This window comes from Lontra canadensis, unplaced genomic scaffold (assembly GCF_010015895.1).
Source record: "Lontra canadensis isolate GAN:19392208 unplaced genomic scaffold, GSC_riverotter_1.0 scaffold32, whole genome shotgun sequence".
NCBI lineage: Eukaryota > Metazoa > Chordata > Mammalia > Carnivora > Mustelidae > Lontra > Lontra canadensis.
In genome coordinates, this window is record NW_022631026.1 from 17,076,201 (window position 1) to 17,095,747 (window position 19,547).

The 19,547-nt window shown below is 37.1% G+C and overlaps 1 protein-coding gene across 1 annotated transcript; it reads left to right on the plus strand.

Annotated features, from left to right (window-relative positions):
* Nucleotides 1-361: 361 nt before the first annotated feature.
* LOC116873273 (peptidyl-prolyl cis-trans isomerase FKBP3-like) lies at nt 362-9,743 on the plus strand. The gene is made up of 2 exons (XM_032867022.1): nt 362-381; nt 9,125-9,743. Exons 1-2 carry the CDS (start codon nt 362-364, stop codon nt 9,717-9,719), a joined length of 615 nt encoding a protein of 204 aa, XP_032722913.1. The 3' UTR covers nt 9,720-9,743.
* The last annotated feature ends 9,804 nt before the right edge of the window (nt 9,744-19,547 follow it).

A 19,547-nucleotide genomic window follows, 5' to 3' on the forward strand; every position in this document is an offset into this window, starting at 1 on the left:
GCCCTGGAATGAATATTTTCAAGGGAGAACAAAATAAAAGGAAATATTAAAAGAAGCTATAGCAGGGGCGCCTGGGTGGCTCAGTGGGTTAAGCCTCTGCCTTCAGCTCAGGTCATGATCTCAGGGTCCTGGGATCGAGCCCTACATCGGGATCTCTGCTAAGCGGGGAGCCTGCTTCCCCTGTCTCTCTGCCTGCCTCTCTGCCTACTTGTGATCACTCTCTCTCTCTGTCAAATAAATAAATAAATAAATAAATAAATACCTTTTAAAAAATAAATAAAATTTTAAAAATGCACCTGGGATTTATTTTAATCAGATATGATAACACATTCAGACACATGAAGGAATAAGTTTTTACATCATGGATCCTAGAAACAGGAGGTAAGGCATGCCATCCAGGGCACCAGAGTTGGTCAGAAGGCAGAAACAGCAAGAGGAAAATAAAGGAAAGATGCTTTATGGTGGTTTTTCATAGGTAGAAATGGGCAAGGCAGTGTAAGCAGGTTACATAAACTTAGGATGGGTGAGTTTGAGTAATTTCAGTAGGCTCCAGCACATCAGGGCAGTCTCTGGTTATCTGATACCTGGCTCTGGGGTGATTAGGGCAGGGAATAGTGGCTCATAGGGTGAGAGCTTGATAAAGGAAGTATGAACTCTGGATTGGTTCCCGATAGCAAGTTGATTGCTATATCTAGGATGAGTTAACCTTGAGAGGGAAGTCTGTCCCTTCTAATGTCAGCAAGATTCCAAGAAGTCAAAGCATCAGAATAAAAGACATGCTAAAATATACCCATATTTTAACAATCACTGTCCAGTAAATTTCTAGAATTCCCAAGGCCTGTAAGAGAGTTAAGCTTTCTTCTCTTTCTTAGAAATGATGTAGAAGCATTAATGCAGCCAAGTTTGGGAAAATATACAATATCACTGCAGGAGCTATAATCAGAGGGCCTCGGCTTCCCAGAGTTTTCAATCCAGCATTATTCACAACTCTGAAACTCTTTTTAAAAAATACACAGAGAGAAAGCTCTTACTGGACTCTAGGTACATATTTTAACATTTACACTAACTCAACTCCCTAGGGTTTTAATCACCAAAAAGCATATATAAAAGGTGCAAAAACCATGGGCTTCTTTCCATGTTATGTTTGTGAAAGAGATGGAAAGACAAAGTATTCAATGCAAGGAAGAGCTAAGAAGACAACTTTTGGGTTCCTGCAGCAGTTGGACACCAGGTTGCTGATGGCTTCCTGATGAAATTAAATGTGTCAGAAGTCCCTTCACAGATAATACAGGGGGCCACATCTTCATTCCCACTATGTGAGGTACATGGTGAGATATTTAGTGCTAGGAAAACTGCCAGCTGAGGAGAAAACTGAAGAAAAGAGCAGCTTACATATTTTAATTATAGGAGTGCTAGAGGATCTGACTAACCAGAAAGGCCTAGAAGAAGGAAATTTTGTTCAGCTTGTGTTAACAATGTTGAAAGTGTGAGAAATGGAAATGAACTTAGTTTCAAGATATTTGAAAGGTGCAAACATCAAAGGGGCATAATTAGAAGCAAGTGTTTAGACTGAAAAAAAAAACTGATGAGAGATTCATGGCTGATAATCAAGAATTAACTTCAGGTCTGCAATTTCTCTAAAGCTACAGAGATAGTTTGCCTGAACAATCCCTTTTTCTTCCCAGGAGACCTCCCTGACAATATCAGTATTCTTATTTATAAACATGACCCGAGAAAGAGCCCATTCTGAGTGTGGCTTGTATCCCACTCAGTGTATCAATGCTATGGGTTGAATTGCATCCTCTAAACAAAGATGCATTGAAGTCTTAAGCCCCAGAACCTCAAACTGTGACTTCATTTAGAAAGAGGCCATTGCAGATATTTAGGTAAGATGAGGTAGTACTAGAACAAGGGCAGACCCCTAATCCATTATGACCAGTACCCTTTTAAGAAAATGGCCACATGAAGACACAGAAACACAGGACAAGGTCATGTGATGGTGAAGCCAGAAGTTGGAGTGACACAGCTACAAGCCAAGGAACATCAAGGATTATGGGCAAAGCACCAGAAACTAGGAAGAAGAAGGAAAGGATTCCTCTACAAATTTCAGAGGCTACATGGCCCTGTGGACACTTTGATTTCAGACTTCTAGGCTCCAGAACCATGATACAATAAACTTGTGTTGTTCTTTCAGACTTCGAGGCTCCAGAACTGTGAAACAATAAACTTGTGCTTAAAACGAAGTCACTCTGTTTTAGTACTTGGATATGGCAGCCCTAGGAAACAAATACACAGGCTCTAACTACTGACCAGGAGTCTTGTAGTACATCCTCAAACCTTAATTTTGAACACAGAATCCAATCCTTTTTTTGCTATTTTTGAGAAGGAAAGCACTTTCTAGCTCTGATTTTATTAGATATTATTTTTTTTAAAGATTTTATTTATTTGACAGAGAGAGATCACAAGTGGGCAGAGAGGCAAGCAGAGAGAGAGAGAGGAGGAAGCAGGCTCCCTGCAGAGCAGAGAGCCCGATGCAGGACTCAATCCCAGGACCCTGAGATCATGACCTGAGCCAAAGGCAGAGGCTTAACCACTGAGCCACCCAGGTGCCCCTTGTTAGATATTATTGTAGCACCATGAATCAATTCCTAAAGAGCAGAGAGTTACTCAACACAGTAATGCTAAAAATTTGTTCTTTGACTGAGAATCTGAGGTTTGGGCACTTCAGAGACTATTCAAGACCTCCAGCATCAACAAAGGGTTACCAAAACTGAGCTTCTATAAGATAAGAATGCCAGAGCAGAATCATGAATGGCCAAGGAGTAAGATATGACATCAAAAGACTATTGAGGTGAATATGAAATCAATAAAGCAACCCTAACATCCTAGAGAATGTAATGATCCCCTAGCATTGGGAAAGAAAAATGAGAAAAAAAATTCATCCAACTACCCACTAAAAATAGAGCAAAACAGAGCAGAACCAATTTGTATGTTGAGAACCACAAAGCGAGAGTTTGAGTAATATTTGTATGTGATGAACAATAAATATTACTCATTGTTCACAAGGTTTGGAGGAAAAGGCCATCTCCTATTTGCTGCCTACAGGAGTACAAATTAGGTAAGCTTTTCTGGAACACAACCTAATAATGTGTACAAAAAATCTTTAAAACATGCATGCATTTCTCATCAGCCTAATGCAGCTCCTATCTTATTTCAGGGGTCTACTCTATGGCCAAGACACTTTGCAGTGTATTCGGGTCTCCTAGTGCTCCAGAAAGTCTGAGGGCTGGCATTTTCTTTTTCCCCACCCCAAGCAGGCCCATGACCAATGAGAAAGTGCTCTTTCTTATAGAAGACTCCAAACACACTTTAAAGAGATCAAAACACATCACACACCAAATAATGGTAACTAACACCTCACTACTCACAATGTGTGAGCAGTCATGTCATTTGCCTACCAGAAGTAAGAGACATCCCAGCCTATTCTGGAGTGTGTCCCAGAGCCAGAATTATATCAGTGGGGGCCCATCAAGACCAGGCACCCTACTGGGCATGTTTCTTTCAGTGACAGCATATCATAAACATAATCACAGTGGTCTTTCCAGGGCAATCAGAACACCTATGAAATTTAGGGTCATTAATAAAATAATCAGCAAGAATAAAAGCTTACTCAAGGAAACAAATTCAGATGGGGAATTAGCCACACCCAGACAGTTGTGTCTCTTCCTCCATCATCAGCCATGTTCCTGTTATGATGATGACACTTTAGTGCCACTGTATACATTTACTCAAATCCTACTCTTACCCTGAAATATCTTTCTTTACACCTTCTACTTTTAAAAGTTCTACCTACCTTTCAAAAACAACTACTGTATGGCTCATCAACCTCACTCATACAAATGAATATACATGACCCCAAATTCTTGTATAAGAATGTTAATATCCACTAGATTCATAACAGCCAAAATTGAAAATAATTCATATGTCCATCAACAATGAATGAAATACCATGCAGTAGTAAGATGGGACAAACAACTGATAAACTTATAAAAATGTGAATTAATCTAAAAAAATTATAGTGAATAAGAGAAGCCATATGTGATTTAACCTATATAAAGTTCTAGAACAGACATAAATAATCTAAGGTAAAAGAAATCAGAATAGTGGTTGTGTCCTGTGGGGAGGAGTTCAGGATTGTCCAAGAAGGGGAATATAAACGTTCACTATATTGATGGGGTGTGGATGCACAGATGTATGTATTTGTCAAAGCAAACAAACTGCACTTAAAATGTCTACTTTCAATGCAGAAAAATTATATATCAATAAAAAAACAATCAATAAATGAAAATCCCGCTTCAAGTCCCTATTCTAGAAATATATACAGAGATTTTAATAAAATAGAGAATACCTTCTAGGTCAGGAAGAGAGAAAAGATCCTTGACTATGTGTAAAAGAACAGTACAGTGATTTCACTGTCTCCCATCAGTTCTGGCCCAAGTATAATTAAGTAGAACCAAAACAGAAGGGCCTTTCTTGCTACTGGCCAGCTCTCAAGACCCAAAATTCAGACTTGCATTGATGAAGAGGTTGGCTGACCAGGGTACACAGCAAGGAGGACCTGTGATGATTACAGGGCTCCATATCCCCAATAAGGACAGGCATGTACTACTTCCCCATATCTCCTATCAGTATTAGATAATTATCAGATAATGCCCTTTAATATCTTTGAGAGGAGGTGGCCTGTAGAATTTATCTCTTGGAGACACAAGATACTAGATGGGTTCCTGCACTTTCTTACAGTGGCCCTAGTGTCCAGATAAATGCAGAAAACAATTTCAGGAGGGGGTTAAACAGAAGCAAACATGAGTGAGACCATTATAAATGCATTGGTGGCTTCAGGCCAAGAGGTTGTGTTGACATAGATTCAAACAAATGAGCCAATGAAGTTACAGGAAGGACAGTATTTGATAGAAGAAGTTGTATTGTCCTAAAGGTCCCCCTTCACTCCACAGTTGACCAATACTTATAATGACCTCTTAAGGCCCTTTATAGCATTTAATCATTATTTAGGAAAGGGGCAGTAGCAACTCCTATGTCCACACTGAGAAGGGGTATCTTGTCTCCAAGATCACTGGAAATGCATTATAGCTAAGTACTCAGGAGTCCAGACCAAAGTCAGAAGACTTAAGTCTCAGCTTCACCATTTCCAGCTGTTTTAACTTGGACAATTAACTTAATTTCTCCTTCAGTTTTCTCATCTGTAAAAAATGGAGATAATGTTTATATATAGGGCTACTGGGAGAATTAAATGGGTTAATTAAATGGGTAGAGTGCTCAGAAAAATGTTGGGCAAATGGTCAGCGCACAATAAATACTCATGATTATTATTATTAAAGCTTGTCTCCTCATTGTGCATTTGTGCACAAATGTATCAATTCTGCTACAAGTAACATAGATTTTTCAGACACTCAAAGATCTAGAAAGACTAAGAATCAAAGAGGCCCCTCAGGAAAGTCAGTTCTTAATTTCCTGATCCCACAGATACTCTGCTAGGACTTCTGGCATTCCAAATACATGGGTCTGATTTCCAGACAACCATAGCCATGATTTGAAAACTCGAACCTACACCTAACACTCCCACCCCAACACTCACCCCCACTTACAACTTACAATGTTACCTAGTTGTATGCAGATCCATATCATCCAGAATGTTCCACAAAGCATTTCCCTCTGCAGGAAGCCTATGCTGAAGAATTCTTCTTTTAATGCATGCTTCCATTTTTGTTGTTGTTGTTAAAGTTGCCAGAGTCTGATTTTTTCCCTAAAGAATATTCTTTCTTTCTTAATTTTTGGGTTTGTTTACTTACAAGTTTCATTGACTTTAGCAAGGCCAATATATAACAGCTATGTTAGGATGAAATCCGTCTCACTGATTAAAAGTCTGCATCCTTCTCTCCAGATGAACAAAAGCAGTGCAGGATTAAAGCAAATAGCATTAAAAACATAATTAAAGGAAAGAGGTGAGAAAGTTTCAAAAAATCTATAATTTTAACTATAGTTGGGATTATTCCCTGCACTTTGCATTTATTTCTGTGTAGTCATTAGAAAATCTGAAACTCAATTCTTTTCGCTCTCATTTTTACATGTTTATCCAGGAGCAAAGATATAAAAGTGGAGAATTTGCTTGGCCAAGAGACTGATTTCATTTACAAAATTTTATTTTTATGTTTCCCTGTTTCTCTTTTATAAACCATGAGGTGATCTGGTCCATGTTTTCATGAATGGTGAAGTTATAAGTGGACCACTCAATCCTGACAGTCATAATAATTTCTGCTCTATAGATTCAGCCTGATAAGACATAAAAATTCTAGACATTTTATTTTAGTGACAAACTAAACTGGATGCATGACTTTTGGCCTGCTGCTATGGCCTCCATAGTCTGTGTTGCTTTCCCAGAACTAATAATTTAATTATGATAAGTACAGGGTTCTTTTGACTTCATTCAAATGGTGTATATGTACACACTTGCCAACTGCTTCTGCAATGTTATTAATAACTATGTGCTAATTATGTCAATAAATTAATTGGAACTGTACCCCTATTGGTACGGCCTCTACATCCCTCTGCTGTTACTCTTCCTGTGGACTTTTAACCTCAGCTCTCACAAACTGCCAGTTTACTCCTCGTGTAGAAGGTGCATTTTCCTGGATTATTATATTTTAATGCATGCTCTGTTCAGCATTAAATGTCTTCTCCTTTAATTCATTTATTGACTGCTAGATGTTTTGCAAGAAACACTGCAGTGGTTTAGAAATTTATTTGATAAATCATTGATTGACCTTCTCAATCACCTAATTAACCACAAATGAAAGATTTAAATAGGTTTACTTTTCTTTTTAAATAAAAGTCCGTATAAATTACAAACCAGAGTCCTACAAATTAGCAATGTGGCTCTGTTATTACTGAATCAGCACCACTGGAATCATCAAATATCAGGAAATGAGGCAGAGGTTTGGCACCTTTTTCTAACATATATGTAATATTAAGCTCTTTTCCCTCAAATAGCTTTCAGATCATTGCACACACAGAATGCAATTACTGAAAAGCAGTAAAGGCATGACTTTTAAAGGACTATGATGCCCCGAGCAATCAGTCACTATATGAGATGGAATGAAATGCTACGCCTGCCAGTTCAACTTTTGGAACGAAGGAGAAATTTCTACAAAAGGCGCCATGTTCCTCTTACAAGGATATTTTCTTTAGCATCAAGTTGTAAGGTGTTACTGTCAGAGAACTTTTCGGTTTCCTCACTTTTTACATGCATTATATATAATGTCTATTATGTATCTTTACTAAAGTGGCTTATAAAGGAAATAGCAGTAGTTTGCTTTGTGCTGAAAGGCAGGCACTTAAGGAGCAAAGCATCCTTTTCACTTCCCTCTAGCCTTCTCACCCTGGAACAATGAACTTGGCAAAAGAGCACTTTCCTTTGTCCCTTTCCTTCCCCTGAAATAGCCCTGCAACAGTAGAATTGCCCAAAGATGACTTCCTAAGCCTAAAGCAGAATTCCAACCTGTCAACCTTAACTGTTGAGCTGCTTCTGGGAGCAAACAAGGAAAGAAAGACAGCAAGGAATTCTGAGACCACGTGTCCCCACACAGAGTTTATGGTCTAGCAAGAGCATTGCTAGCCGATGCCCCTTATGCATCCAGGGCAGAAATCCACTAAATAGTCTAGAGGGTCAAAAGGATTGAAATACAATACACCTTTTCTTATTTTTGCTTTCGTTAGTGAATTTTCCATGATTCTGGTAAAAGTACCACTCAGGAGAGAAGACATATGGCATGGAAGTCACAGACTGGTAATCCCAGGAGGACCAGAAGAGGGTTTAGTGAGTTTGTAGAGGCAGAGATTGACCTAAAATAGGAAGGGAGAGGATTCTTGCCAAAGTCCCAGGCTCTTACACCAGCTTCAACACTCCTTTCTGGGTCTGTCATCAAAGCAGCCAAATGAAACATTTCTATTTCTATAGATTGTCTGTCTGTAATGTAAAGCAACCATTTCTCTTGGTTATAATTCACATTTAAAGAAAAAACATTCAATAAGTACCAACTATTATTTTAAGTGTGTGATCACTTTAACCATTAAGATACCTTATGTCCTTCTAAAAGTACTTATAGAAGAATTATTCTTAAAAATTTTTTCAAAGCTTCCAAGTTTGGATCCTCCCACCCCATTCTCTGACCTATGAATCCAATAATGAAGATATATGAACTAGCTAGGAAATTAAAAACTCTACTAGATATTTAAAGACTCATAACTCTACATTAAAAACTTTACACTGGAACAAATACTATTATGTCTTTTCTAATCATATATATGTCCTAAATCCAAAAGATTTAAAAATACTATAGGTTATTTATGTTTTTCATATTAGTGTCTAACCTATAATTATCATTTGAACATTTGCATAAACATGACTGTTTTTGTTTTTATTTTCAACAGAGATTGTCACACAATAAATTCTATCCATCAGGCATTTAAAACACTTAATGGCTAAATCTGGGAATATTTTTTACAGCATCATAATTTCAAATGGCATGAGAAAACTTTCAGATTCTAAATTTAGAGGTTGGCTTTCTGGCACACAGTAACTTGAAGATAGTTTACAAGGTAACATGGTATAATCTCTTGAATGAGGAAGGTCCCTTTGAGTAGATTGTTACAGTTATTTAAAAATATTTTTCCATAATATAAAGAGATACTTTTATCCACCATTGAAAATTATGGTATAACAGGGGCTACATGTGATTTATGTACATGATTATATACATCAAAAATATCCCAAAAGCAAAGTTAAGATTAAAATAAACTTCAGAATTCCAATTTCAATAGGTTCAGTTTGGGAATTATCAGACAAGAACTCTCAAATAACTGTGATTGTTAAGAGCTCTAATGGAAAATTAAACAAGGTACAAAATCACTTTGATAATGTAATAAGAGAGATGGAAACTCCAAGGATGAATAAAAATAAATACATGCCCAGACTTTTCCTAGTGAAACTTCAGAAGCTCCCGGATAAAGAGAACACAGAGAACAGTCTTTAAACTTAATGGAAAAATAGAGTGACAGTAGACATCAGCCACCCTAGTTGCCAGCACACAAGGACATCTGAAAGAAGTAACCTGAATTTGGCCAAGACAGCTAACAAGGACCATTTGGTTATAGCCTACAACCATCTTTTTGAAAGTAAGCATTTCAAGGGTACGGAAAGTATAAGTAAAGTGTCTGAGCAGGTGAAAAATGTGAAGCTTAATGAAGATAAACCCAAAGAAACCAAGTCTGAAGAGACTCTGGATAAGGGTCCACCAAAATATATAAAATCTGTTCTTAAAAAAGGAGATAAAACCAACTTTCCCAAAAAGGGTGATGTTGTTCACTGCTGGTATACAGGAACACTACAAGATGGGACTGTTTTTGATACTAATATTCAAACAAGTTCAAAGAAGAAGAAAAATGCCAAGCCTTTAAGTTTTAAGGTTGGAATAGGCAAAGTTATCAGAGGATGGGATGAAACAGTCTTAACTATGAGTAAAGGAGAAAAGGCTCGACTAGAGATTGAACCAGAATGGGCTTATGGAAAGAAAGGACAGCCTGATGCCAAAATTCCACCAAATGCAAAACTCATTTTTGAAGTAGAATTAGTGGATTTTGACTGAAATAGCAGTGCTTCAGATATAATGACATCAACAACAATAAAACAGTGCAATTGGAAGGGAGGTAAACCATGAGAGACTATGGACTCTGAAAAACAATCTGAGGGTTTTGAAGGGGCAGGGGGTGGGAGGTTGGGGGAACCAGGTGGTGGGTATTGGAGAGGGCACAGATTGCATAGAGCACTGGGTGTGGTGCAAAAACAATGAATACTGTTATGCTGAAAATAAATTTTAAAAATTAAAAAAATTAAACAAACAAACAAAAAAAATTGTCTTGAAGAAACTTCTATAGAGCTGGTTACTATTGTAAGGGAAGAGTCAACTGGAAAATTCAAGAGCTCAGATATTGTTTACCCAATCCCCAACTTTTAATATATGTAATCCATTATAATTCCCTAAAGTTTGAAATATTTTACTACAGCTATGTAAAATACTGGTTAAGGAGAAATGACTTTCCTTTACCTCATGTTGTAAACTAAAAGGCTCAATAAAAACATATTCAGCTTCTTGCAAAAAAAAAAAAGTAACCTGAAGAAAAATAATAATCAATCTAAAATTTCATGTCTAGCCAAACCTTTATATACGAGTTGAGATTAAAGAAGAACTTGCTGATACATACAAATACAAAAGGAAATTTTCCAACCACAGAGTCTCACAGAAACTACAATTAATTGAAGCTTTTTAGTAAAAAGAAAAACAAACACAGAAGTAGAGTAAGATAAAAGAAATAATGACTAGCATATAAATCAGTAAAATATATAAGTAATCCTAATTAATATTTGAGGGTAAATGTAATAGTACTTTATGATAAAAATGGAATATTGTAATATTCTGCACTGCAATGATAAGAATAATGAGGGCTATTCCGTAGGTAAAAAATACTAAGTTTCTGCCTTGTTTGGAGGAGGATGGAGATACATACTTAGACATCATTTTTAAAAAGTTATAGTGAATTGGGGTAAATTGGAGGGGGAGACGAAGCATGAGAGGTTATGGACTCTGAGAAACAAACAGGGTTTTGGAAGGGATGGGGCGGGGGGGCGATGGGTTAGCCTGGTGGTGGGTATTAAGGAGGGCACGTATTGCATGGAGCACTGGGTATGCTGCATAAACAATGAATCTTGGAACACTGAAAAAATTAAATAAATAAATAAATAAATAAACAAATAAAAGAGTTATAGTTAGGAATGTATACTAGACATTTAAAGATAACAGGAAAAGTTGGGGAAACAGTACATTTAAATTGGAAAAGAAAAAATGAAAAAATAAAGTAAAAAGTCTGGTTAAGAAAAAAAGGAAAAATGTGAAAGGAATGATAGAAATAAATGGAAATATACATATTTAGTTGCAATTAATAAAAAAATTGTTAGGTTATTTAAGACAATAGATCACTAAGACACAAACATTTTTCTAAAACAAAATGACACAGAAAGACTGAAAATAAATGGATAGAGATAAATGTATTGAAAAATGCTGACTAAAATAAGATTTCTATGGCATTTTATGTCAAAGAGAATTTAAGGAAAACATTAGTAGAGATGAGGAAGAACACTAATTCATAAGTGAAAGACACAAAACTATGTAATAATAAAGAACTTAGGTGCTCTTTGCAGCAACTCTTAAATATTTATAAGGCAAATACTAACAGAATTAAAAACTGAAATTGACAAAAAATACTGTGGCAGATTTTCTACATTTCTATTAGAAATTTTTCACCATAAAGGGGCACCTGGGTGGCTCAGTTGGTAAAAGCCTCTTCCTTCGGCTCAGGTCATAATCTCAGGGTCCTGGGATTGAGCCCCGCATCAGGTTCTCTGCTTAGTGGGGAGTCTGCTTCCCTCTCTCTCTGCCTGCCTCTCTGCCTACTTGTGATCTCTGTCTGTCAAATAAATAAATCTTTAAAAAAATTTTTTTTTCACCAAAAGACCAGAAATAAAGAAAAGAAGAACAGAATTGGTAAGACTGAATTACAAAGAAACTTGAAATACAATATATATTTAAAATTTGATAGTCAAAATTTGAATAAGTACTAGACCATAAAATAATTCTTGAAACATTTCAAATAATTGATATCATATACTACATGATTTCTGTCCATGATATAAAAAATGAAGAATCAGTAGTATATGATAGTTTCTCCCAAACCTTATATACTCCTGAATAACTAATGGATTTAAGAGGAAGACACAATGGAATTATAAAATATTTATAGAACTCAATGACAATAAATGAACTATATACTAACACTTGCAGAATGTAGCATGAGTGGAACTAGAGATCCATTATAGTAGTAAAAGCATTTTTAAAACAGGGCTATTAAAAATAAATGAGTTAAGTATTCAATTCAAGAAGCTTGAAAAATAGTAACCAAAGGAATGAGGAAGAAAGGAAATAATATAGATAAAAGCATAAAGTTAACAACTATAGAGAACAACAGAGATAATCAGCAAAACTAAAGCTGATTCTTTGAAAATAATCACAAGACAGACTATCCTGAATACAGGTGTGGGGGTGACAAATCAGAAATGAAAAAAAGCAGGATATGACTATATATAAGATCTTTTTAAAGTCTTGTGAAATTAGTTTGAATAACAATTGCCAATAAATTTCACAACTTAGAAGAGTGACAATATCATGAAAAAGTATAAATCACCAGAATTGACTGATGAAGGAAAACAAAATCTTTTTCTAGGATGATAATAAGCTTTATTTTTTAAGGTATACAATGTGGTGATTTAATAGAAGTATGCATTGTAAAATTATTACCACCAAGTTAATTAACACACTCATCACTTTGCATGTTCACCATGCTTGCATGTGTGGCAAGAACACTTGAGATCTACTATCACAGCAAAATTTCAAGTATACACAACAGTATTATTAACTATAATCACCATGTTGTATGTTGAATCCCCAAAAGTTACTCATCTTAAAACTGAGAGCTTGACCAGTATCTCCCCATTTCCCTCACTCCCCAGCTCCTGGCATCATCTTTGTACTCTCTGGTTCTATGATTTCAACCTTTTCAGTTTCCACATATAAAGGAGATTATACAATATTCGTCTATGACTGGCTTATTTCACTTAGGATAACATCCTCCAGATTCATCTTTGTCACAGATGGCAGGATTTCCTTTTTTTTATGACTGGATCATATTCAGTTGTGTGTGGATATATACATATATATCACATTTTCTTTATCCATTCATCTACCTACATACACTGAGGTTGTTTCCCTATCTTGGCTATTGTGAGTAATACTGTAATGAACATGGGACTGCAGGTATCTCTGAGATACTGCATTGTTCTTTTTGAGGGAACTCCACGCTGTTTTTCAGAATGGTTATACCAAATCACATTCCCACCAACAGTACTTAAGGGTTCCCTTTTTTCCAAACCCTTACCAACACTTGTTATTCCTTGTCTTTTTTATAATAACCATCTTAACTGGTGTGAAGTGATAGCCCATTGTGGTTTTGGATGCATTTCTCTGATGATCAGTGACATTGAGCATTTTTTCATACACCTGTTGTGCACTTGTATGTTTTCTTTGGAAAGAAAGCTATTCAAATTTTTTGTTCAATTTTGAATTGGGTTATCTTATTTGATTGATGGATGGGTAGATTGTTACTGAAGTTTTATGAGTTCCTTATATATTGTGGACATTAACTTTTTTTCAGATTTATGGCTTACAAATATTTTCTCACATTCCATAGGTCATTTTGTTGATTTTTCTCCTCTGCTACTGAAGGTTTTAGTTTGATGTAGTCCCACTTATTTATTGTTGCATTGTTGCCTGAGCTTTTAATATCAAATCCAAAAGAATCATTGCCAAGACCAATGTTAACAAGCTTTTAACATGCGTTTTTTCTAAGAGTTTCATGGTTTCATGTCTTACATTTAAGTCTTTAATCCATTTTGCGTTAATTTTTGTGTTTCCTATAGGACAAGGGTCAATTTCATTTTTGCATGTGGATAACAAATTTTCCCAACACCATTTATCAAAGGGAATCCTTTCCCCATTGTGTAAAATCTAAACTGTTAAAAAGCAAAAACCAATTAGGAAATTAGATTGGTGGTTATAAAAATTCCATCCCCTCTGTTTCCTCTAAGGTCAGTAGCACATTCATTCAACAAATCATTCATTCCACAAATACTTATTGAGACCCTACTATGTATCAGACACTGTCCTAGGCACTTGGGCTCATTGATGAATAAAACACAACAAAAAAGTATATTGTCTTTGTGGAGCTGAAATTCTAGTGAGGGGACCCAACAATAAACTATGAAAAAATGAAAATTACATTATATTTTAGAAGGTGATAAAGACTGGAAAAAAATCGGACAGGGTTTAAGAGAGATAGAAGTATAGGATGGGCATGGAAAGAAGCAAAGTGGGTGTGATGGAGGGGCTTTCCTGATATTATTTTTTTTTGTCTTAAATAAATGGCTCTTTAACCCAGTTCAATAATAACCCAATAGTGAAAGAAACTCTCTCTGAGGAAACAGGACATAAAAAGTGCTAGAGAAAGTAACTGAGCTCCAACAGTCTAGAAACAAACTCCTGTCCTCCTTTTGCTGCCCCATTCATTACTGGCCCAAAAGGTATATCAGCTTTGTGGAGAAACCACCAGATTATTTGCAATGACTCTCTGTGGGCTGCTGGTGATTTGAGACAGACATTATTTTGCCTGATATTTTAGGCTGAAGGTCAAGGTAACCTGAGAAGGCAGGTTCAGAAGCTAAGAAATCAGCCATGTTGGTATTTGGGAGAACATTCCAGGCAGAGAAAAGAGAGAAGAATGTCCTTGCAAACAGGTTTCTGGCATGTTTCAGGTACAGTGACACTGCATCAGAAGGAATTGAAGGGGAGGAGGGAGTAGAAGTGGTCAGATTGTTAAAAGAATTTTACTGGTCAATTTTCTGTAAGTCTCAATGAAGAAATAATCCTCAAAGCAGTCTCAAAGAACAGAAAAAGGTTTAAAAAAAAAAAAACCCAACTTCTTTTGTGAGACTGATTTAATCTTGACACCAAAATTAGATAAGTAGGGAACTAGATAATTATAGACCTATCATACTTATGAACATAGATGGAAAAATCCTAATACAATATTGGCAAATCAAATCTAGTAACGTGTCTAGATTTAATCTTGCCCAAAGAAAGATTTTCTTAAGAATGTAAGGCTGGTACAGCACCAGAAAAATTTATCAATGCATATATGCATATCAGTGCTTAATATATTAATAAGTTAAGGAATAAAAAATAGAATCATCTTAACTGACTATCCATAGTGGCCAGGATAGCTGTCATACACACACTGAACAATGTGGATTTGCCTTCATCTTGGCTGGGATTGCTCCTGTCCTACTTGAATGCCTGCATTTGCAAGCAGCAGTGATAAACATACCTGCATAAATTACCAACCATCAAAGGGCAGGCTGATCATATGGCACTCTTGTGTCATGGAAGAGGGATGCATCTTCACTCGAATAGGGTTTATTTATTTACTATTACTTATTTACTTGTTACTTATTTACTATTTCATAGGGTTTACTTATATACAATTTGTCTTCACTCAAAGTTCATTCACAGTGAATGCCATGGTGAGCTACTGAGGCCTCCTTTCCCCAGCTGAGGGTCAGCTCACAACAAACGATCTTTCTGGAAATTACTCCCAGCCAAAAGATATGCCTTGTCCAAGCTTATACCTCTTCCCCCCTGACACCTCAACAACAGGATGAGGCAAGGCTACAAAGGCCCAGCTATCCTCTTGTCTTTGGGAAAAGCCACCCTAGCTCTGGAGCTCCCTGAAGGATAGGCTGAAGCCTCTAATTACAACTGCTTTTTGGTTGAATTTCTCCCCGTATGTAATCCTCCTCCCTCCCTCCTCACACGTGTTCTAGAGAACATACTCCAAGAAAACTTCTGCACAAAACCTGCTGTCTCAATATCTGTCTCCCAGGAAACTTGATCATATAAAAATGCCCCCTTTCGCCGTCCTAGCACTTCATATTATAGTGTCTCTGACCAAGGATTCTATTTTATGAAAGGCAAGGTAAGGTGACAGGCTAGAGCTCATGGCATTCACTGGGTCTGCTATGTGTCTCATCTTGCACTAGAAATTGGGCTTAAAAAACAGTGGGCTTGGGGCGCCTGGGTGGCTCAGTGGGTTAAAGCCTCTGCCTTCAGCTCAGGTCATGATCCCAGGGTCCTGGGATCGAGCTCCGCATGGGGCTCTCTGCTCAGCGGGGAGCCTGCTTCCTCCTCTCTCTCTGCCTACTTGTAATCTCTGTCTGTCAAATAAATAAATAAAATCTTTAAAAAAACAAACAAACAAACAAAAAAAAAGAACAGTGGGCTGGCCAATTGAACACTCAGTTACACTATCAGCTGAAGAACGTCACCTTGTAAAAGAATCTCTTTCTCCTACAGGATTTTTTTTTTTTAAATGGTGCTGCTTCTCCCACAGGGAGAACACAGGAGTCTGAGAACTAGGGATAGAAATGTGAGTGACACCTGTCATTACTGTACCTAGTGATCAGGCACAATATTTTTACTTTTCATTTAATGATTCTAGGTGCTTCAATTTTAGAGAACTTAGTACCTAAGAGAGGAATGCTTTTGCAAGGGGTCCCAATGATTTTTCCAGGGCATAGAAGTTGGGCATATCATCTTACTTATTTAGATTCTTATATCATTGGGTGAATAAGAAAGAAAAAAAATGGAAGCACTGACTGGGTTGAGTAACCTTGATTTATCAAGGTAAAATAAGTTTGCTGCTTATCGTAGGCATTACGTAAGCTCTTCCCAAATATGATCCTTCTCCTTCCAGGCACATGGTAAGACTGCACTTCCCTGTATGTGTGAATTTAGTCCTGGCCTTGTTTGGGCAATTTCTAGACAATGAACTCACAAATAGGAAGCCCACATTTGAGTTCTCTTTGGAAGTTGTGCAACTTTAATCAGATTAACCTTTTTGATTATCTGTGTAGTTATCTAAATTGAGGAGGTACCATGGGGTTATCCTGAAGAAAACTGGGTGATAAGGATGTAAATATTTGTAAATACAACAAAAACAGCTGACATTTACCGATTGATCATTATATGCTAAGTGTTTTATGTGCATTTCTGAACTTTACCCTCATGTTATCTTTATGAAACTGTCAGCACTATAAGCAGTACCCTATTTCACAGATGAGGTAACTGAGAAGTTAAATCCTTTGCCCACATTCCCAGAATTATGTGGCAAATAAGGATGCACATCCGGTTGGACTTCAAGCACAAGATCTAAACAGTGGGTTGTATATTTACACAGTGTAGGGCAATGTAAAAGTATCAGGGGGTGCTATGCAAGCCTAAGTCTCCTTTCAGAGTTTCTATGGGAAGTTCCATTGGAGGTCCTCCAGCCCTTGCTGTCTTCCCTGTCTCATTCTGGTTCTAGTGCATTCACGGAGAGGTTCTGAGCCTTAAGAAGCCAACAGAAGAGTCCGAGCTCCATTGTTCTTTTCTGGGTTCCTCATCATCAGTAATCTTGGGCAGTGTCTTCTTGCATCTCCTCTTTCTTCTTTCTTTTGTACTTAAGCCTCTGCACTTTTCCTTCCTCCTTTCCCTCAGGGGATTTTATCTTCTAATTTCATTCATGATTTAAGAAGCTACGCTTTCCTTAAAGAAAACTCTGAAATTTCTAAAGAGAAGCCAACTTTCTCACAGTATCCCCAGAAAGATAATGCTCTGAAGAGTACTCATCCCTTGCACACTCTTGTTCTTGGGGGACAGGTTTTAGCAGGTCACTTTGTTTTAAGTTCAGCTACAGTTCTGTCACAGGGACCTAAGACTAAAACAAAAACCAGCACCAGAACTGATGATTCCTCTTAAACCAAGCCAGAACTGTCCACATTTTGAATACATGTTTGTAAAGTCTGTATGAATGTAAATAACAGAGTCTCTTGAATTTAGTAGACTCATAATTTTTACTTGAAGTGTCCCATGCCAGCTGAAATCCTACAAGGGATATATGTGGAAAGGAGCTTCTAAACCACACTGGTGACACTTTTTCTTTTACCAGAAAGGTGTGGTCCATGATCCTAGATGGCTCAGAGAAGGTATCTCAGCTTCTGCCAGTGTTGGCAGTCTGAGAGAGGTTGGCTACCTTCCAGGTCAGGGAGTGAGCACAGTTCTGAGAAGAGGGCAGGATTAGCATGATGGATACTGTTAGCTCATTGCAAGCCAGAGTATGTTTTACCCGGTAAAGCAGCATGGCTTCATTATTTGGCTCAAAGCAGCATTGCACAGCCTATATTATGCAGAATATATTGATCCCATTACATATTCTGTGGGAAAGGAGTTGTCTCTTAGAGACATGCAATGTTCAATAGCATATACAAAACCATAAAAACCCTCCCTTAAAATCTATTCAGCTTAGGTTATGTAGTATTCCCCAAACTTATTTGATCTAGGAATTTATCTTCTTATTCCACTTTTTTTTTAGCATTCCCAAAGGAAGTATTTTGGAAATCCCAATAGCTCTCAGTGCCCAGATATCAGACAGTCATATTAAAATATAAAATTAAAAAATTACTTCTTTCTCACTAAGCTACTCACTAATTATATGTATCTCAGATTCTATTCATGAATAACTAAACAATATCACAATTATGCAGCTATATACATGGCTACATAATTATGCATTATCTCCTTATAAAACATTTTATGTCTGTGCCTAATTTTTATCTTTCCTCTTTGGATATACACTTAGGCAGACTCCCTTTGCCTCTTTGGATATAGTCTTTGGCAGATTCACTTCTTTAAAATGATATGACATTGATTATGGAGACTTGTGAAATGTTCATTTGAATTACAATAAAAGCTAAGCTACTTTTACTTTTTAAAATTTTCTATAAAGAGATACCAAAATTATTGTCTCAAGTGAGGCAGTTTCTCTCCACACCCCCACCTTTCTCTCTTTTTCTCCCTCTCTCTCTCTTATAACTATCCAGGGCAGGTAGGTTGTTTCTGCACTATTATGTCATATAGGCACCCAGATGAGAGAGGCAGCTCTACTATCCTGAGCTGTGGGTTTCCATATTTGTTCTGGTCATCCCATTCCAGTTATAAGGAAGGAAAGGTGGTGGAAAATCCAGGACAACGGCCTCTGCAAAAGTAACACAAATGTTACTTTTAGTATTTAGCCTCACATCCCATTAGCAGAAACTTAGTCACATGGCCACTCCTAGCCAAAAAACCTGGAAAATGTAATATTCTGCTGGTGCCTATGGAACAAAGAATAGAGAATGGGACTGTAAGTGACTGCAAACTGCAGTCTGCTATAGCCTGTCATTCTGACCGGCCACACAATAATCTGCACTGTCCTCCCCAAATATAGACTCGTTGCCTCAAGGGAGGTAAGGCCCCTCTAGTTATTGCCTCTATTTCAAATCCTAGACCTTTAGGCGAAGCTTGGTCCTCTTCATCAGGTCTAGAGATATCCCTTATTGTATATAACATTGTGATCTCAAAGATAATTTGCCCCTTTTCCCTCCATAATATACAATTGTGGAGTAACAAGAGAATAACCCCAATAAAATCTCCCATTCAGAAAAGGAAATAATTGCAAACACAGGTAGTCACTGATTATAACAATGAGTAAATTACTGCTGGATAGGAACTGGAGAGGCTCCCTGTCCTGGGAGGTGGAGTATGTTAGTAGGTTAGATATGGTCTCTGGTTCTGGGATGAACTGCCTTGTCCACTGTCCTTCATGTGTCTTAGCCATGCCCTCTGGGAGGTTCTTCCTAGTCTCTGTTCTTGCACGATATCTGAAATGGGTGCTAG

What these genes read in the sequence shown, in the direction of transcription:
- LOC116873273 (XM_032867022.1), top strand. Translation starts at nt 362, where the DNA reads ATGGATCCTAGAAACAGGAG. An exon ending in ATGGATCCTAGAAACAGGAG is followed by an intron (nt 382 to 9,124) that starts GTAAGGCATGCC and finishes ATGGAAAAATAG; the next exon opens with AGTGACAGTAGACATCAGCC.